This window comes from Sebastes umbrosus, chromosome 8, assembly GCF_015220745.1.
Source record: "Sebastes umbrosus isolate fSebUmb1 chromosome 8, fSebUmb1.pri, whole genome shotgun sequence".
Classification (NCBI taxonomy): domain Eukaryota; kingdom Metazoa; phylum Chordata; class Actinopteri; order Perciformes; family Sebastidae; genus Sebastes; species Sebastes umbrosus.
This window is the reverse complement of record NC_051276.1, coordinates 11,927,611-11,945,759: the sequence shown is the minus strand read 5'-3', so window position 1 is coordinate 11,945,759 and position 18,149 is coordinate 11,927,611. Positions and strand designations below refer to the sequence as shown.

At 41.8% G+C, this 18,149-nt stretch overlaps 3 protein-coding genes and 1 long non-coding RNA gene across 7 annotated transcripts in view; 2 read left to right on the top strand and 2 right to left on the bottom strand.

The window, feature by feature from the left end:
• Positions 1-471: 471 nt before the first annotated feature.
• plk2b (polo-like kinase 2b (Drosophila)) lies at positions 472-6,613 on the bottom strand. Its single transcript, XM_037777443.1, has 14 exons — positions 6,379-6,613; positions 6,169-6,276; positions 5,928-6,044; positions 5,512-5,641; positions 5,132-5,315; positions 4,763-4,961; positions 4,492-4,639; positions 4,223-4,317; positions 3,762-3,888; positions 3,493-3,573; positions 2,340-2,499; positions 1,869-1,998; positions 1,615-1,725; positions 472-1,488 (listed from the first exon to the last, which is right to left on the bottom strand). The coding sequence occupies exons 1-14, from the start codon at positions 6,565-6,567 to the stop codon at positions 1,297-1,299; spliced, it is 1,971 nt and encodes a 656-aa protein (XP_037633371.1). The 5' UTR covers positions 6,568-6,613; the 3' UTR covers positions 472-1,296.
• LOC119492744 overlaps positions 6,287-18,149 on the top strand; it is a 25,603-nt gene continuing 13,740 nt past the window's right edge. The window contains exons 1-2 of the long non-coding RNA XR_005207848.1: positions 6,287-6,301; positions 6,881-6,885. This is a non-coding gene — a long non-coding RNA (uncharacterized LOC119492744). The remainder of the gene's footprint in view (positions 6,302-6,880; positions 6,886-18,149) is intronic.
• si:dkey-190g11.3 (uncharacterized protein LOC567059 homolog) lies at positions 10,156-13,884 on the bottom strand. Of its 3 annotated transcripts, none has more exons than XM_037777445.1 (6): positions 13,830-13,884; positions 11,976-12,149; positions 11,009-11,113; positions 10,728-10,868; positions 10,589-10,639; positions 10,156-10,485 (listed from the first exon to the last, which is right to left on the bottom strand). In XM_037777445.1, the coding sequence occupies exons 2-6, from the start codon at positions 12,141-12,143 to the stop codon at positions 10,297-10,299; spliced, it is 654 nt and encodes a 217-aa protein (XP_037633373.1). In that variant the 5' UTR covers positions 12,144-12,149; positions 13,830-13,884; the 3' UTR covers positions 10,156-10,296. The 3 variants fall into 3 exon arrangements, with proteins under 3 accessions (XP_037633373.1, XP_037633372.1, XP_037633374.1); XM_037777444.1 differs by having other exon boundaries at positions 13,725-13,840; XM_037777446.1 differs by lacking the exon at positions 13,830-13,884 and adding an exon at positions 13,721-13,823.
• Positions 15,516-18,149, top strand: part of rab3c (RAB3C, member RAS oncogene family) — a 16,373-nt gene continuing 13,739 nt past the window's right edge. The window contains exons 1-2 of one of the 2 annotated variants that reach the window (XM_037777447.1): positions 15,516-15,548; positions 17,176-17,400. In XM_037777447.1, coding sequence (XP_037633375.1) covers positions 15,531-15,548; positions 17,176-17,400 — 243 coding nt within the window. In that variant the 5' untranslated portion in view covers positions 15,516-15,530. Of the gene's footprint in view, positions 15,549-15,982; positions 16,148-17,175; positions 17,401-18,149 lie in introns of those variants that run through there. The other variant, XM_037777448.1, reaches the window with a different exon arrangement.

Genomic DNA, 18,149 nt, shown 5'->3' with positions numbered 1-18,149 from the left:
GTGAGACAAGGTCAACCACATTGCAGTCAAGTCATCTTTTGCCATCCGGCATTTATTGCTGTGGAAGAAAACTCAGAAGAGACATGGCCTTGAACCAGAGTATAAACAAGTTCACTGTAAACATGCCCTCTATCAGGCATCTCTCTACGTGTGTGCCCATTTCCTGTTGAAGATTAAAGATAAAATATTTGCTTTGACTTGGACCAGCGCACAGATACAAGCAGTTTAATCTCACCACACCGTAAAGCACATGAACTCAGGAACTGCTTCTGACATATGAAACAAGGACACAGTTCATTGTAAATGCATTGAAAAAAAACAAATATACCAAGCATCTACTTTGAGGGCACACTCGGAAAAAGCAATACCAGGAAACATCTAATAACATCTCTGAGCAGGCGGAGGCAAAATTGTGTTTCTGAAAATAAAACCGGGTACAAACACTCAATAAGAAGGACAAGTACTCAGGAGTAGATTTGTTTTTTAGAAAATGCTCTTTATTATTAAATAAATAAATACTGCACTTTTTTTTACACAATAAGTTATTAGGACATTTTCTACCACGGTGATAATGGCTCTTAAGGGATCCTTTTAATGTTATTCTCTCCTCCCTCTCACATCATCCCTCTGGTTCCCAGCTCAGTGTGCCGAGTCCATCCGTCATTAAAGAGAACAAATCACAGTTTTGAAAGTTAGTGTGATGATACACCCCTCCCACTCACACACATACAGTATAAAGAGCCAAACTCTGCAGCATCCACACACATTAGCAAATCATTTGTCTGCACTGCTGAGTTGGCTGTGACATAATGCTGTACATCATTTACAATATTCAAATCCATCAGTTTATGGATTGCCTTTATAAAACAGAATCAACTGTACTATACACATGTAAGCTGGTGCCAGCCCAGCGTTTGTCTTTACTTCCCAAACATCCCTCTTTTCCCCCCAAAACAGCTGGGGATCACATTCGTACCGACATACTCGCTCCAACATGCTCGGTCTTTCCTCTCCTCCAACAATCAACGTACAAATCAGCCCTTTACTTTCCACTATTGTGCTACATGTCATTCTCCCATCCACAGAGTCTGTCCGTGTTATTTATTTTCACCTGCACCTCTGCTGAGTCACGACGGTGCAACAGTGAGGGAATGTTAATTAACTTTTCACATCCTCGAACTCGTCCTTCCCACACAGATTCCTTGCGAATCCTGGCTCCACTGCAGCACTGCGGTAGCACAATGCGTAGATTTGTCTGCGTAACGCCGTCCAAAACACACACATATTACTGTAGGTTTAGCTGCATCTCTGCAGAAGCATGTTGAGGGAGTACACCATGCGTTCGCGCAGGTCGGTGGGGCATCCGGACGTCAGCAGGGAGCTAAGTTTGAAGGTTTTGGAGACGCGGTCCTCGTTGATGTACGTCAGCATGTACTCGTCCCTCTGGCAACACAGGATGATCTTGGTGTGGTCGTGGTAAAAGTTAATCTTTGGAGATAAAAAAAAAGAAGCTTATTAGTTTATTTTCTATCAATTTTGGGCATTGCAAGTTATCTTTTTCTTATTTGTGCCGCTCTGAGTATGCCCAACAACGGATAGCGTGTGTGTGTTTACCTGGAAAGTGCCGTCGTTAAAGAGCATCATGAGGGCGCGGTCGGACTTGAGCCACTGCAGCAGGTAGAGTCTGGGCATGTGTGCGTCGGTCATACTACCCAGGTCCCCGCCCTAAGAAAGCAAAAGAGTAGCAGAGCAGGATTAGACGGGCTGCGACATGAAATATGCCATTTCTAACGCTTCAGGGGAGGGAAAGACAAAAGGGAGATATAAATTACAGAAAGAGGAGTGGGGGAAAAGAAAGGTTTACTTACGTCCATGAGGTTCTCCTCCATGTAGTGGGAAAAGTACTTGAGCACAGTCACCTGGCTCACAAAGTGTTCAGGAACCTCGCATGTGGGGAAGATAGAGCGCTGGCCCAACTCTGCATAGTAATGGATGGTCCTGAAGAGATAAACACAGAGTTACGCAACCACTCAGATAAACACTACATAAATGGATTTCCTTGACATTCAAAATCTGTTTGTATTCTTGACTGAAAATACTGCCCTTGCTTGAAAACATTTACGGTGATTCATATGATTTCCTCACAAAGAATAGATAATGTACTGAAATTTAACAAGCCGATCCCTTCAATTTAGTATTGATGTTAAACCACTACTAGGCACTTCAAAGTAGCTCTGCGTACTATAGCATGCTCAAACAAGCCATCTCCATTGTATTTAGTGACTAATAACTGTCAAACTAAAAGGTGGAGTATTGTGAAAGCAAAGGATAGTGCGTACTTTCTGTCTGGCAGGAGGCTCATGTGAGTGCCGTTGTTGAAGAGAACTCCCACGGTGTGATCCGACAGTTGGTAGCCAAAGCCGTACTTGTTGGAGTAGTCCACCCATTTAGTCACCCATTGGAGACTGCAGCTGTTTGAGCCTTGAGGAATGTCGTCTGCTGCAGGGTGAGAACACACAGGAGGAGGATTAGAGTACAATTACAAAAGAACCGACAAGTGAAACCTTGAACACTCCTCGACTTTGTTAAAGCACCTAAGAGCTAGACTAAACTCCAAAATGTCCTCCGGGTTCAGTTTCACGATGAACAACACGATCAACACGATGAATGAGCTGGGAGGATCAGTGAATGTATCTTTGAAAGCTAAAACACGGAACATGAATCTACATATTAAGGATGTCACGAGAACCAATACTTCGTTACCATGTCGATGACATAATTCTGAAAATGTGACGTGAAAACGTGACTCGTTTTTCGACAGTACCGCAGGTATCGGGGATCAGGGCTCGAGACTAACGACATCCAGTCGTCCCAGGGACGATAGAAAATGGCCCCGATAATGCTACATTGCGAACAACAAATCTGTGTTTAAATCGGCAGGATGAGAGCTAGTAACGTTGCATCAGAGACCTGCTTGGCTAAATAACGGAGCAAAAAGCTAACGTACGGAGAACTGCATTGAGTTACATCATGATGCGTTCAAGCACTATCCAGTAAAAATGAGTATTAGGCAAAGGTAATTTCAAATGTTATCATGATGTGTTCAAATTGAATCTTGTAAAGTTTAGTTTTTGGTGAGAAACTTTACCAGGGATTAATAGTAAATTTGCAAAAATGAGTACGCAAACGATAATAAAAGGAGTGTTTGTTGAAGTACATGGGGTTATTGTTTTGTTTTTTACCGTGGTAGCAAACTGGGTATCAAGAATTGTAGAATTTGACTGATATTGGTATCGACTACTAAATTTCTGGTATCGTGACATCCCTACTACATATGATTTGATCAACATGTCTCTCTGTCTAGACATTTCAAGGTCAAATAGAGATAATGAGCTTTAGTTGTATCACAAACATTTTCAATGTGGAATCATCTGATCAATAAGTACATGTATAGGTCATGACTTTGCAAATCATTCCAACAAGTGGACTCACCTTTAGGCATATTCTCCAGACATCCCCTCAACACACTTGCAACGGTCTCAGCCACGCTCCCCGTCGTGCTGTCTTCCAGACCTTTAGGAACAACAACAGGGGGTCATTATCTCTTGATGTTATGTCGGTACAGTACAAGAAATTACTTTACACTCTAGCTGTTGCATCAAACCTCTCTATCTGTGTGTGATTCACGGTTACGGGTTAAAATCTAGTATTATATAATATCAGTTAATGTGTGTCTGTGATCACTGGGCTGGTGAGCTTACATTCACTGCTGCTGCTGCAGCTCCCCAGACTACCTCTGACGATCAGACGGATGGTATCTCGCGTCGTCGGGCTCTCCGTTGCCTGGCCAACGGGGCTCTCGGCAGATGGCGGAAGTAGACTTCCATTCTGAAAGTGAGAAACGGTGACGACAGGGGTTAAAATCTGCCAGATTGGATACTCTCTTCCTACTATGACTCAGCAGTCACCCACAGATTCAAAGTGGTTGGCTTAAAGGTTGAAAATAAGTGCTTTTAGTTTGCTCGGTTTTAAAGTTTTAGTACAGCGTCAGAGTGACTCATTGGGTTCTCCTCAACTCCCCTCAAATTTCAAAGCCACATTATTCATACAGCCATGAAATGAAATCCTTTTCATTTCATGGCTGTATGAATAATGTGGCTGCAACATCACCTATATGTGATGCATAAATATCCTGTTGTGTGTAGAATGAATTATCTCTTACCTCAGAAATCTTTTTGCTCTGTTGTTGGCTGATGACAGTTCTCTCCAGATCGTGCTGCAGTTTGTAAATCTCCTCTTCCTCTTTGGTTAACTTGTCTATCAAAGGCAACACAACATATTAGAGCATGACCTTTTAACCAGCAGCTACATAAACTGACATCAGAGCAGTATGGGATAAAATGGGAAATATGCTTGCAATCATGTTACAAACTAGATTTAACGTTTGTGCAAAGTGAAAGATAACTGGTTGGCATTTGATGTAATACTCACTCAGAGTCTCGTAGTATTTGACCTTGTCTCTCTTCCCACCAAAGAGCGCAGCGGCAGCTTTCTTGAAGAAGCTCTTGGCCGGACTGGAGACGTGGAAATCTGGCGCCGAATGGCAGCAGCTAGCCGGCAGACGCTCTGGACTGAAGCCCTGTGGAAAAGGAAAAGTGGGTCAGTGGTGGGAAGGGGGTCACTGTTATACTCCCACAGAGTGACATTTAGCGAGACAGGCAGACAGACAGAGAGCAGAGCAGACAGACAGGGAGGGTCTTACCTGTGTGAAGAAATCGTGCCTCAGAATATGGTCCAGGTCAGGTCGGTCCTCGGGGATCTTGGCGAGCAGGGTGGTGATTAGCTGCTTAGCCTGTGGCGACAGGGAGGAGGGCAGGGAGTAACGCGCCTCTCTGATACACCTGTACGTCTCCTTCAGGTTGGTGGTTTCAAATGGTGGCCTGCCCAACAGCATGGTGTACCTGGAGCGGGATGGAGGACAAAAGTGAGCTGATTTCCATCATGAAAAGTCCATGAAATATGATGTCTTTTTAAACAGATTATCAGTTATTAGACTGTAATTCAATAATAATTTCTATCATTACTAAACCTTTTAAGTATCTAATGGTGACTTTACAGTGTGCCTACTCACATTACACATCCCAGGGCCCAGATGTCTGATTCACAGCCGTGGCCCTGCTTGTTGAGCACCTCGGGGGACAGGTAGTTGGGAGTCCCGCATATCGTCTTCCTCCTGTTTCCCGCCGGCTCCAACTTGGCAGCCAGACCAAAGTCCCCGACCTTCAGCTCCATCGACTCGCTCACAAAGAAGTTACCTGCAGGGAAGAGAGGGAATAACATGATGAGCACTTGATATTCAACCCCGGATCAAAAGGCTAAATAGTGCACGGATCCACTGGTGAATCCATTACCGAAAGAGGAAGACGTGAGTTTACATCCTCCCTGTACAGAATGCATCTTTTACAATTGTGCACAAAGTGTCTCAGCAACTGCTCCATAAAGATTCCTCACCAAGTTTCAGGTCTCTGTGAAGGATCTCCTGTTCATGCAGGTACTTCAGTCCAGATACAATCTGTCTCAGATAATAACGCACCTCTGGCTCAGTGAGCACTTTGCGAGCTTTCAGGATGTGAGCTAACGACTGCAAAAAAAGACAAAAACACAGAGGAGAGAATGATTATAGAGTTTTTCCGGAAGTGTAATTATTCTATAGACACATATTTTCCTCTGAAGAAAAGCCTCAACATAGCGGATTTCCTTGAATCTCATAAAATTGCAAGGAGTTGCTGTATCATACAATTAATTAGAGGTCTTTCCTACAGTAGTGGAGGGCACACTGAGTGCTGCCTCATTGACTTTAGGTGCAATGCAGGTGTTATCCAAATTTCAACAGCGCCATGAATAAAAGTACAATAGTTGTCACTTACTTTTCTGCTGCAGTATTCCAACAGGATGTAGATGTTCTCCTTGTCCTCAAAATGGTGATAAAAGTGCACAATGTGTTTGTGGTGCAGAGCCCGGTGCAGCTCAATTTCTCTGTCAATCTAGCAGGGGGGAAGAGACAAAAATGGTCACCATTGTGGAACTGAAGGCAGGATTTTGGTGATAATCTTGCTGCTGTCCAGGTCACACCACCACCAGGATGGAGCCGCGCGCGCTGCTGCTTACCTTCTCGCGCTGGTGAGGTTTGGAGACGCGCGCATGAGGGATGATTTTGGCTGCGTAAACTTTGCTGGTGGAGAGGTCGGTCATCTCGTAGCATTTAGCAAACCCTCCCTGGGAAAAAGAGGAAAAAAACACTGTTAACATGCTGCGTCTTCAGGGTTAACGTGGTAAATCCATTAAAAGTTCAGATTTATTTTTTTTTTGTGCAGCTACCTTTCCCAAAACTTTGCCCCGGCAGTAGCACTTCCCGGTGGCCGGGTCGGTGATGATCCGGGCCATTTCCGAGGGCGCACTGCGCTCATCAGCTCTCTTCCTGCGGGGCTCGCTCGACCTCTGCGTCGGCTCACACATGCTGCTGCTGTTAGTCTGTTGTTGGGGCCCGGTATTCCTCTGTACTTCCATTAGGAGGAGGTGGTTTGTGTCGTCCAACACTCAGAATGCAGCCGGAGTCTCCTGCACCCACCCTTTATACTCTGGCACCCCTCCCTCTGACGTCACAGTGTGAAATCAGAGCATGAGTCTGCCTCACATCGATTACCATGCATGATGATGGCACGGGTATGAAATCAAAGGGATTGCGAGCTATTATTTGTATGATTCATATAATATTTTGCATCACCAGCTGCCACACACAACAATAACAATAATAATAATAATAATAATAATAATAATAATGTTACGAATATACGAATAGGACTCTCACCAGCAGACTGAGGAACAGTTTTTCCCCCCCAGGCCATCAGACTTTTAAATATATAATTCATACACCTTCTCACACAAAAATATATCTCATACTGTATATACTGTATATGTTCTTAATGTATATGTTCTTAATATGCCTGTATTTGTTCTTAATATGTCCTTGTACAAAGTATTTCCTCTAATAAATTGTAATGTAAATGTAATATAACTTATTTTAATGGAGCTTCCCAGCATTTCACACGTTTGTACCTGTATAACCGGCGTGACAATAAACATCTTGAATATGTGCAATAACATGCTGATCACTCTGTGCAATAATTATAAAATGATCTGACAGACACGTTGTGCAATAATCTGGCAAAACTGTCATCTCAATAATATACATATTGTATTATATTTTATAAATATATATTTTTTTATATCTATATCGCATCTCTTTTTTTTATTGTATTATCTTTTCATTAGCACCTATGATGGGATTGTCACAATCTAATTTCGTTGTACTACACAGTGACAATAAAGGGCTTGAATCTTGAATCTTGAATCTTGAATAATAAAACACATGTTGTGTAGTTTAACCATTTTGTCAATGGGAGTCTGGGCAGGTGAATGGACCTTTAACATTTTGCTGCAAATTATTATAATTCAAGGCGTTTAGAAGTCTGATGCATTTGGTGGATAAAATATCCACCATGCAGTGGATAAACATGATCTGTATTCTCCTCAGGCTTCACCTCCTCCTGTGTTGTTGCACCAAACTCAGTTTGGAGCTCTAGCACCCTCAGGTGGAGGTTTTTGGAGGCCATTTAAAAAGGGGAACTACACACACACATTTTCAATATTCCTACAGGTTATTCCTATGGTATAACAGTCCAAATTAGTATTAGTAAACATGAGCTACTCTCTCTCAAAGCCAGAAAACCAGAGAAGTAAGTTTCAAACTTGTGATGTCATAGGGTATAAAGCCTGGAGCTGCTCCATAGACAATGAATGGACTGATTTTGTGGACCCACAGAAAATGTTTCTTTTTTATATCCAAATGAGCTTTAGTCTATTGTAGTGTTCTCAGTTGTGAAACAGAAAATGTTCCCATATACCCCTAACATTCCCCTGGGTGCTCTCAGTGTCATCTGTTACATCTCTACCAAATTAATTTTCTATGGAGCATCTCCACACTTGATAGGTTATATGACATTTACTGTAGCTCTCTAGTTTTTGGATTTGGGAGAGTTTTTCTAATTATAACTAATATTTTTTGGACTGTCTTAGACCATAGGAATAACATGCATGAATTCTGAAAATGTCTGTAGTTCCGCTTTAAGGTGCAGTGCAGGCTACAAACCTGTTCTGCCTGTGAAACTTATGTTTACCAAATATACTGTGTGGCTGTATTGCAACTGACATGTGAGACATTATTAAACCATTTAGTGGAGTGTGAGCAGTGGTAGGTTAGTACACTGGAAGACGTATGCATTAGCTTGTGGCTGTGGGTATATTTTAATGACCTATGAACTATTAGAAATATTCCAATCCCTCAAATCTGTTATCTTACCAAAATCAAATCTGTGTCTGTATCCAAATAAAATCACAGCCAGACATCATTCATGTTCAAAATGCTGTATCTCACTATTTTATAACAAATCAAAAACTAATCATTTGTTCATTGGCAAATGGCCTTATACCTTCCAGCAAATTTGGCTGAAATCTGTTGTTTTACAGACAGACAAACAGAGGATTACACATAAAACCATGTCTCTCAGACTAAAGTGTCTATTTTGCTACCAAGTTACATATTCTATAAGCCCCACAAGGGTCCGGAAATACAGATCATTATTCTAGTCTGTGCACAACATAATTATGTCTTTGTGCTAACCCTCAGCGGCTGTCTGGGAGACCATTGAAATTAATCTCTGAATGGCCTTCAGCTGGAAAAAAGCATTCATTTCTTGAATAAACACAAGTAAACACGACGTATGAATAACATGAATAACATACAAAAGCAATGACCTCACAATCCCCCCTGTAGCATGCTACTAAGGAGGTTTATTAGTGTTGATGTGGAAGAGCTTTTAGAAAGAGATCTACAGCCATATTCTGGATAGTGGTGCACGGTGGTATTTATAACAAGACTGTCAGCAAGATGGCAGATGCTCAGTCTGTTCTGGCTGTTCAAAGATTGAAGGAATACTGTAGGGGATCAGTGATGTCATATTCATCCTGACATCTTGCTTAGTCAGAGTCCCTCTCATCCTTGCAATGTTCAAAAACATCTTTCAAAAGGATCCCTCCTGATCAGTGCTCACAACTGACAGATATCACCAATTTATTTCCTCAAAGTGTTTATGATTAGCTGCTAAAAAAATGTGGTTTCTTTGTCTGGAATTTATTCAAATCTCTTTTTTGTTTATTTCTGGTCTAAGAAAACAGAAAAGTGTCTGCAGTGTTCAGTGCTGTTGAGAAGGATAGTGCTAGAAAACTAAATAATCAGCTTATTGGCATGGGAAACGTACATTAACATTACCAAAGCAACTGTGGACTGTGAACTAAAACCTGGTCCTCTCTCTAGGTTACTTGGTGGAGAGGAGGTTGTGTTGCTCAGGCCCTATCTGTTTGGCGACGCCTGGAAGCTGCTTGACATCTCCTGGATCTATCTCTTCATATACACCGATCAGCCATAACATTAAGACCACTGACAGGTGAAGGGAATAACATTGATTATCTTGTTGCAATGGCACCTGGCAGTGGGTGGGATATATTAGACAGCAAGTGAACATTTTGAACTTTGTGTTGGAAGCAGAAAAAATGGGTAAACGTAAGGATGTGAGCGACTTTGACAAGGGCCAAATTGTGATGGCTAGACGACTGGGTCAGAGCATCTCCAAAACTGCAGCTCTTGTGGGATGTTCCCGGTCTGCAGTGGTCAGGACCTACCAAAAGCGGTCCTAGGAAGGAAAACAGGTGAACCGGCGACAGGGTCAGACCCAAGGCTCATTGATGCATGTGGGGAGCGAAGGCTGGCCCGTGTTGTCCGATCCAATAGAAGAGCTACTGTAGCTCAAACTGCTGAAAAAGTTAATGCTGGTTCCGGTAGAAAGGTGTCAGAACACACAGTGCATGGCAGTTTGTTGCGTATGGGGCTGCGTAGCTGCAGATCAGGACGCCCATGCTGTCATAATGTTATGGCTGACCGGTGTATGTTCACATTATATGTATAATTTTTTTATCATATGGATTGTCTATGTTGTATTTTTATTATGTTGTTACTAGGTTTTTTTGGTTAAGCTTTTCCTTATCCGATGAGAGGGTCGTACTGTAAAGGACAGAGTATCCTGCACAGATTGTAAAGCCCCCTGAGGCAAATTTGTGATTTGTGTTTTTGGGCTATACAAATAAAATTGACTTGACTTGACTTAACCCAGAGATTGTGACTTAGTTCACCGCTGTTTTCGGTGCTTTTCTCAGGTGTGAGCGCACAGTGCTGATGTCATAAGCAAAAATCTGGTCGAGACCGGAGCCGACAGACGACTGTTGTGGCCAGTTGGAGAATGGGAAACGACTGGCGATGACACGCGCATCATCAGGAAGCTCTTTCAGCAGCTTCTCGCCCAGCACCTCCATCTGTAAACCAATCATCAGTTAGCAGAAATGCTAAGTATGACTTACACAGCATCAAAACATCTGCACTACAGGAAGGGAGAGAAATCATCGGCGGAAAACTCACCACTCCTGGAGCGAGGAAAGCTGTCACGTTGTTGTACCTAGATAAATCAGTCTGTGAAAGAAGAAAGACACAAATAGGGTCATATACCAACTTTGATCAGGCTTGAGGAGAGCAACCATTTATGTTGAGGTCTTCTTACCTTCCAGAAGTCTTTTTTAACAAAGGTTGCCTGGCTGGAGGGCACTCCCGTCCAGCGGGCTTTACTCCTGGAGTAGGCCACTAAGATGGAGTTTATCTCAAAGCCTGTGCACTGGAAACCAGCAGAAGAGGCCGCAAACACCTGGAAAACCAAATCTGATAATATATATATATATAACACAAGTATACACAACACAATTTAAATCATGAAACACAGTTTCAGAGTCTAGTTTTGGCCTCATATGAATGATTTTTTTTCTGCAACAATTGCAGCTCACTAACCAGTCTTCCATCTCCTGATCCCAGATCTGCTAAGCGACCTGTTCGTCCCTCAAGCAGCTGCATAATGTTCAGTGTCTGACCTTTACTGGAGGGCAGATAAGGAACCTGGACAACAAACATATAGTAAGTCAGTACAAGTCTTTCACAAATCCCCCTATTGCAGATAAGTCTTTATCAAGTTCTACTAAAAGTGAGAATTATTAACATTAACAAAACAAAATTAAACCTTATTAACATCTCAGTATAATAATCCTGACACAAGAGCAACATGAATTTCTTCTTTTTCATGTGAAAACATCTCTGCATATGCTTCATATTACATTTACTTCTGCTGTCAGTGATGTGTCTATAACCTTGAATCTGATCTCCCACTCACTGTCAGTGGAACAAATATCTGATCGTCTCTAGCTACGGTGGGTTTAATCTGTGATCCACTTTCCTCCTAGTATAACATATCTTATGTGAGAAATAGCTGGCAGGATAAACAAAGCATCATTTCATTCATCCAAAAAACACAGGTCAGAGATATATTAGTCATATTTTTTAAGGGTTTAGCTTTAAAACTGCTTCTTTCTACATTAAAATGTCAGATTCAAAGTCTCCATGCAAAAACAAATGTTTGAGCATTACCTAACTTCTGATAATCTGCTCCTGATCATCATGTTTTCCTGTTCATCTTGTACCGACAGTGAACAAAAGCAGTGCATGATCCATTATGTTACAACAATAGACCAAATGCACTTTAGACTGACGTACTGTAGAAATCGGTGCAGTTCTCCATAAAACATAATGATGGTTATAGACCTACCATTTGCTTCTTGCTCGCACGGAGCACTTTGCTCCAAATAAGCAAATTATTGTTACTGTGCACGTTATGTTCTGTCTCAGCTTTCACGCAAACATGCAGCATTTGGTGGGAAGAAAGCCAAGCAGGCAGGTGAAAACAGAGAAGGGAAATCTCAAGCACCTTGAGGTTCAAGGGGATTTTACGAAATCCAGGCAGAGCAAACAGGCTCCATACTCCATACAGGCCTGTGAGCAGAGCGCCAAGACAGGCCGAGAGGATGGGATGGGGTCTGCTGGTGGGACGCACCCGGCCATAGTCCTGCACAGTCACCTCAATGGGGTCCTCCATTGCAAACTGTCATCAGTATGGTTACAAATACAGTAAATGAGAGGAGAGATTACTGCAGCCTAGAAAAGGCTTTCTGTAAGGAAATTAACTCAATAATATACTTAGAGCTGCAGATTAATCGATTATTTGTCAACTATTAAATTAATCGACTACTATTTTGATAATCGATTACTCGGTTTGACTAATTTTTTAAGAAAATATTTTCTGGTTTCTTTACTCCTCTATGACAGTAAACTGAATATCTTTGAGTTGTGGACAAAACAAGACATTTCAGGACGTCATCTTGGGCTTTGGGAAACACTGATCGCCATTTTTCACCATTTTCTGACATTTTATAGACCAAACAACTAATCGATTAATCAAGAAAATAATCAACAGATTAATCGACAATGAAAATAATCGTTAGTTGCAGCCCTAGCGACTGATACTGGATTATTGAGGTCAACACCGATATACTCAGATAATTATATATCATCAGATATTCTTCTTTTTTTTTTAAAGGCATAACAGAAACATTTTTGATAGTGATCATTTACATTTGTTTTATTTTTGTGATAATTGTGTTGTGCTCATTTGGTTGGGAGAAACAGTCAACCAATCAGAGATTAATAGGTGGGATTCAGAATGGGGACCAGTTATCAGGCCTTCTCACACTTTTTCATCTCCCCGGCTGCACTTATTTGTTAATAAAAGTGTAAATTGTAGTGAAACTGACTGAACACTTTTAAGCCAACAATATCAGGGACCAACTGTTTATTTATATTATAATAAATACAGTTATTATGATGACTTAATTTTTGTCTTAAAACCATTGTGATATCTGATGTGTGTTGTGGCTTTATGGGACTATGGTTAGGGTTGGGGATGTTGAACCCCAAAACTAACCCTAGAGTGACACCGGGGGCTCCAAATCCAAATTTCATCTTATAGGCACCAAAAGGGCCTAAACAATATAATTAAACAATTATATTGTTTAATTATAACAATTTATTGTTATAATTAAACAATATAATCTCCATTAATTTTATGTAATAATTAAATCTGTAAAAACATTTATCATCTGGATATCTCAAGCCGTTGAATTTCATTTGGAAAGCGGTGACATTAAGATTAGTGTAAGGTTGATCAGGATAAAAATAACCGCCAAATCTCCCTTTGTAAACAGATACTGCTCACCTCAGTATCAAGAGTTCAGTAGGCTTAAATAAAGCAACAGTAAATTGAATTTATGCCAATATTGCGTTGTTAATCATTACCACAGGGCAGCCTATCATATCCTATATGAGAGCTGCCAGGACAGAAATATCACCAGCTCATGTTTTCCAACAGCAGATGGTGCCACAGTGGCCTTTTACACATGTGGAAACCTTCTAGAAAAGTTTTGTTTACCACACTTAAATCATGTATTGAAACACTGTGTGAAACGACAGCTCTGTTTGTTAAATACTCGCAGAGGAGAAGAGGAGCTCCACCCCAGTAAACCAAAGCAGCTTTCCAAATACGGCAACAGATATTTATGATTTTGGATGAAATCAGTGCAAAACATTCAGCAGTAAACGAGGGAATGAATATTTGACCTACTTTGGAGTGAGATACACACATATGTAACAGACAGCTTTGACACATGTGTGAAGTTCAACAACAAACAATGTAAATCTGTGGAAGCAGCATGTTTGTGCAGCCTACCTGACCCAACCTGCTGCTGCTGCTGCACAATGAGCAGCCTGCACACACACAGACCCTCCAGCCAATGAGCAGCCAGCACACACACAGACCTTCCAGCCAAAGCAACTCATCCCGCCCTATAACTTCATACACAACCTATCAAATGTCTGCTCACTGGCCGATACAAGACTCCTGACAGCTAGAGCCACTGGGATCTGTATTCGAGTTGTAGTCCACGCTTATGTAATGTCTGTTTGTTGTGTCTGTGTGACTGCGGTGGACTATTATAAGCAGTGTCGGCTGCAGGTGTGAGCTGAGTAACAGGAGATGGTTATTTAAAGACTGCAGACGCTCACAGAAGAATAACTGATCATCACCTCTTTGTGACAGTGGTACAGTTTTAGGAGGGGTGGAGGTGACATAAAAATGAATTGATAGAAATGGAGGTGATGAAAATGCATGTGAATTTAAAAAAATGGTGTGATACATTATCAAGTGATTTGATTAAAACTGCAGAAATGGAGCAAATATGATTAAAAAAAAGTGATTTCTATAAAACGGTCACTATATCCTGACAGTAGTGCATGAGACCGGTAATATGAAAAAAAAATCATGTGCCTCTGTGTCCTCCGGTGCTCCTACTGGCATCTGCAAGATTCCACAGACCAGAGGAAAACAACCAATCCGAACCGAGCTTGAGTCTGCTGTCTCTGAGCAGCTGTCAATCACTTGCAAACTCCGATCAAACAGTCAAACTAGGCAGCTCTGATCAAATATGAATCAATAATCTGTTACTGTAATGCGTATTTCTCGCCTAAAATGTTTTCAGAATCATCTTGTAGTGTACTGTTTAGCTGTAAAATGAGAAGGTTTGTGACCCGGCAGCCATGTTGAGATCTGCTGAGGAAACGCCAAGCACCGCCAGCTGGAGCAAACCTTCTCATTTTACAGCTAAACAGTACACTACAAGATGTTTCTAGAAAACATTTGAGGTGAGAAATAGGCATTACAGTAACACAATATTGATTTGTATATGATCAGCGCTGCCTAGTTTGACCGTTTGGTAGGAATTTGCAAGTGATTGACTGCTGCCCCCATTAAATGAACAGCCAATAGGAACGCTCTCTCTCTCTCTGAATTGACCTGTGATTGGCCAAAGTCTCCCGTCATGGGCTAGACTTTTTAAAGCCTGAAAACAGAGCCATGAAGAGGTGCAGAAGTCTAGTTCTCTCTCAGAACACTTGAATTACAATATGCTGAAAGGTTATTATGGAATTTTTCCCCAATGATGCAAAAAAATATACTGCCTACTGCCACTTTAATTTAACCATCTTACATTCATCATTCACAAAACAAAATTGCTTTTTATCATTTAAGGAAAGTGGCCTCAAGGTTGCTGCAAATTAAGTAGTGCAGGTGTTGCAATGAGCCTATAAAAGAGGGCCGGTGTGATTACAATTGTAAAGATGCCCTTTTTTTTCCACTTCCGCCTCACTTGCTCCCATTGAAAGGCCCACAATAATAATATTCATCAGCCCTTATTTACTCAGCCGCTTGTTCTGTGAAGCGGAGCTGCATGGGAGGGAGCAACAAGACCGACCAGAGTGACGCAAAACGAGAGGCCATTATATTAGCTCTCTGGAAAAAAAAAAAATACTGTCCAGCTGGGAGTTCATTATAGAGCTGGCTACTGGAGGGAATAAAAAAAAAAACAGATGCAAAATGGACTTGTATGGGAAGGTAAGATGCATGATTTTATTATAAAGCTATATGGAGAGAGAGCTTCATTGAATCATACAGATGGACCTGTGAGAGGCTGAATAGGTTTTATTGTAGTTTTTCTCTTAGCATGATGGGAGCGTCTGTATGCGATGCCTGACGCTTTAATAAAGAATGAACTAAAAAGCTTTTTCACTGTAAATCAGCTGCTGACGGATGTGTGACGCTGCATGCATGCTGGGTAATGTAGTCCAGCAATCTCCACTTTTGACGCCGCTTTTCTCCGCCTTTTGCGCAAAAACTACAACCCCCACCCTGTTGACCCCTCTCTCGGTGACGTCAAAGATAACGCATGACACGCACTTTCCTTTCCTTTCCTTTCTGCTCGTGCTCATCTCACGCGAGCAGCTCTCAGCACAGAGCAGGGGCGCGTGCCACAGTAAGAGAGGACAGCTCCCAGGTGCTGAAACTGAGAGAGCGAGCGAGAGAGAGAGAGCGAGCGAGAGAGAGAGAGAGAGAGAGAGAGAGAATCACCGCCTGCATTAGACACTAATAGAAAAACACGGTATTCTGCAGATCAGGGGCAGCAGACCCAGATAGAGCCGAGGCCTTCAAAACAGGTTGGTTCACACAATGTCCTCAACGCGTTTTGTATTTATTAATAGTTTTATGTGGAAGAATTTCATTAATACATAAAAATGACCTCCTGTACCCAGAATTTGCTCGATTAGCATTAGCTGGCATGCATCTCAAATGTTCCCTATATCAGATGATAGCTGCTTTTATTGTGCAGCATTGCACTGAGATTGTGAAAGCGGTGTCTTTGCAAAATACTGCCTCGGTGGTGTTTTTTTTTCTTCTTTCTACACGGAAGCGAGCAGAAACCCGGTGCAGGATGTGCAGGATGGAGGTCCGGCATCTTTTATAACTGGCTCTAACAAGGAGGAGAGCTCGGCTGACCATATTGTTTGGCATAGAAGCGCAGTGGCTTTGTCAAAAACATTCACCTTGGAGAGCAAAGATGACTGTGCTCCTGACATCCTGCTCGTATAGTATTCATGTCCTCTTAGGGTCGTTGACTGCTGACAGGTTTGCATGGAGATACATGCTCGGTATAGATGGTGAAAGATAACGTGTATTGGCTATAATATGGTTTTAATATAGAAGAATGTGTAATGGCTGGTGAATTTTGTATTGCATTTCTAGTAGAAAAGCTTTTCAAATGTAAAATCCAAACTGTTAATAGTTCAATTTAAACTGGGATGTAAACTTGTTTTTTCCCCCTACTGCATCTTAATTGTATTTATGAGCTCTTTAACGGTAATTATAATAATCCTTTAGTTTCATTAAAAGGATGGCTTTAGAGAAGGCAAAGTCAGCTGTTTAAATCTCTGGTTATCTAATACTCATCAATACAACAGCTTGCTGTGCTGGTCCTGCTGGTTTGCCTGACACAGCCTTCTGTCACCTCTGATCTGTGGTCTGTACAGCCATCAGCTCGTATACAGGACTCAACATCTATAGAGTAAACTGAAAAAAAACAGATAATCAGGCTCTTCTTCTGTGCGTCACAGCTCTAAAAAGCTTCAAGGTGAAGCTCTTAATGAATTCTTTTCAGCATCTCTTTTGTTTTTTTGTGTCTTTGCAGATGGCTGCCACTCAGGATGCGAAAGGGAAGGGGGAGGGAGGGGACCAAAACTTTGACTACATGTTCAAGCTGCTGATCATCGGCAACAGCAGCGTGGGCAAGACGTCCTTCCTGTTCCGCTACGCCGACGACGCCTTCACCTCGGCCTTCGTCAGCACGGTGGGCATCGACTTCAAAGTAAAGACGGTGTACAAGAACGACAAGAGGATCAAACTGCAGATCTGGGTATGAAATATTAACACCATCCAGGCATTAAACATTTAGTGGTGGTGAGTCACAAAATGTTTGATTTCTGACGAAACCAGACGAAACCAGCGGGATATAGCGATCAAAGATACGCTATTTCTGCTTATCTTGCTGGTCAACACAAGATGATTGCTTACTTATTTGCTGTTAACACTTGAAGAGCCTGCTATTTCCTTATTAATCCTTCTATTTTAGAAGCCAAACTCTATACAGGATTTGAAGAAAACAGATTTCTATACAAAGCAGCAAAGTACAACAAGCCGTAACTGTGGTTTTCCTTTCATATCACAGTTTCTTCTGTCATGCCAACCATGCACACATTTCCATTTAATTCAGTTAAATCAGAAACAATGTGTGGAGGGAAATCTGCTCTGTGTTGTCCTCCAAGGTCTCCTAGAGGACTACTGTACCTCAGCTCTAAGGGGGCAGGGGCTCTTCAGAGATGCCCTGCCCCCTCGCTTCTCTCCGGCTTTGTGCTCACGCAGAGTGACTCCTGTCTGTAAAAGGATGTCAATCTCTGCCCAAAGCTCCCTCTCTCCTGACCACTGACCATATCTTTCTCTGCAGATCAATATGTTTCAAGGCCTGTGACAGGTTGTGACATGGTGGCTGTATGCCTGGCCGTAGAAAAACAAAGTCCAGCACACACACACATACAGGCTCACCTATTCATTAATTCAATTTTAGTCAGGACAGATCATGCTTGCTTGATATGCTTTGGACACGCT

Bases quoted from the DNA above. Each gene is read 5' to 3' on its own strand.
- plk2b (XM_037777443.1), bottom strand. From the start codon at position 6,567: ATGGAAGTACAGAGGAATACCGGGCCCCAACAACAGACTAACAGCAGC. The intron at 5,316-5,511 runs GTGAGGAATCTT...TCTTCCCTGCAG, and splicing joins TCACAGAGACCTGAAACTTG to GTAACTTCTTTGTGAGCGAG. The intron at 4,640-4,762 runs GTAAGACCCTCC...CCTTTTCCACAG, and splicing joins GGCACGATTTCTTCACACAG to GGCTTCAGTCCAGAGCGTCT.
- si:dkey-190g11.3 (XM_037777444.1), bottom strand. From the start codon at position 13,769: ATGTGTCAAAGCTGTCTGTTACATATGTGTGTATCTCACTCCAAA. The intron at 10,869-11,008 runs GTTAGTGAGCTG...TTGGTTTTCCAG, and splicing joins GATCAGGAGATGGAAGACTG to GTGTTTGCGGCCTCTTCTGC. The intron at 10,640-10,727 runs GTAAGAAGACCT...CTTCTTTCACAG, and splicing joins TTAAAAAAGACTTCTGGAAG to ACTGATTTATCTAGGTACAA.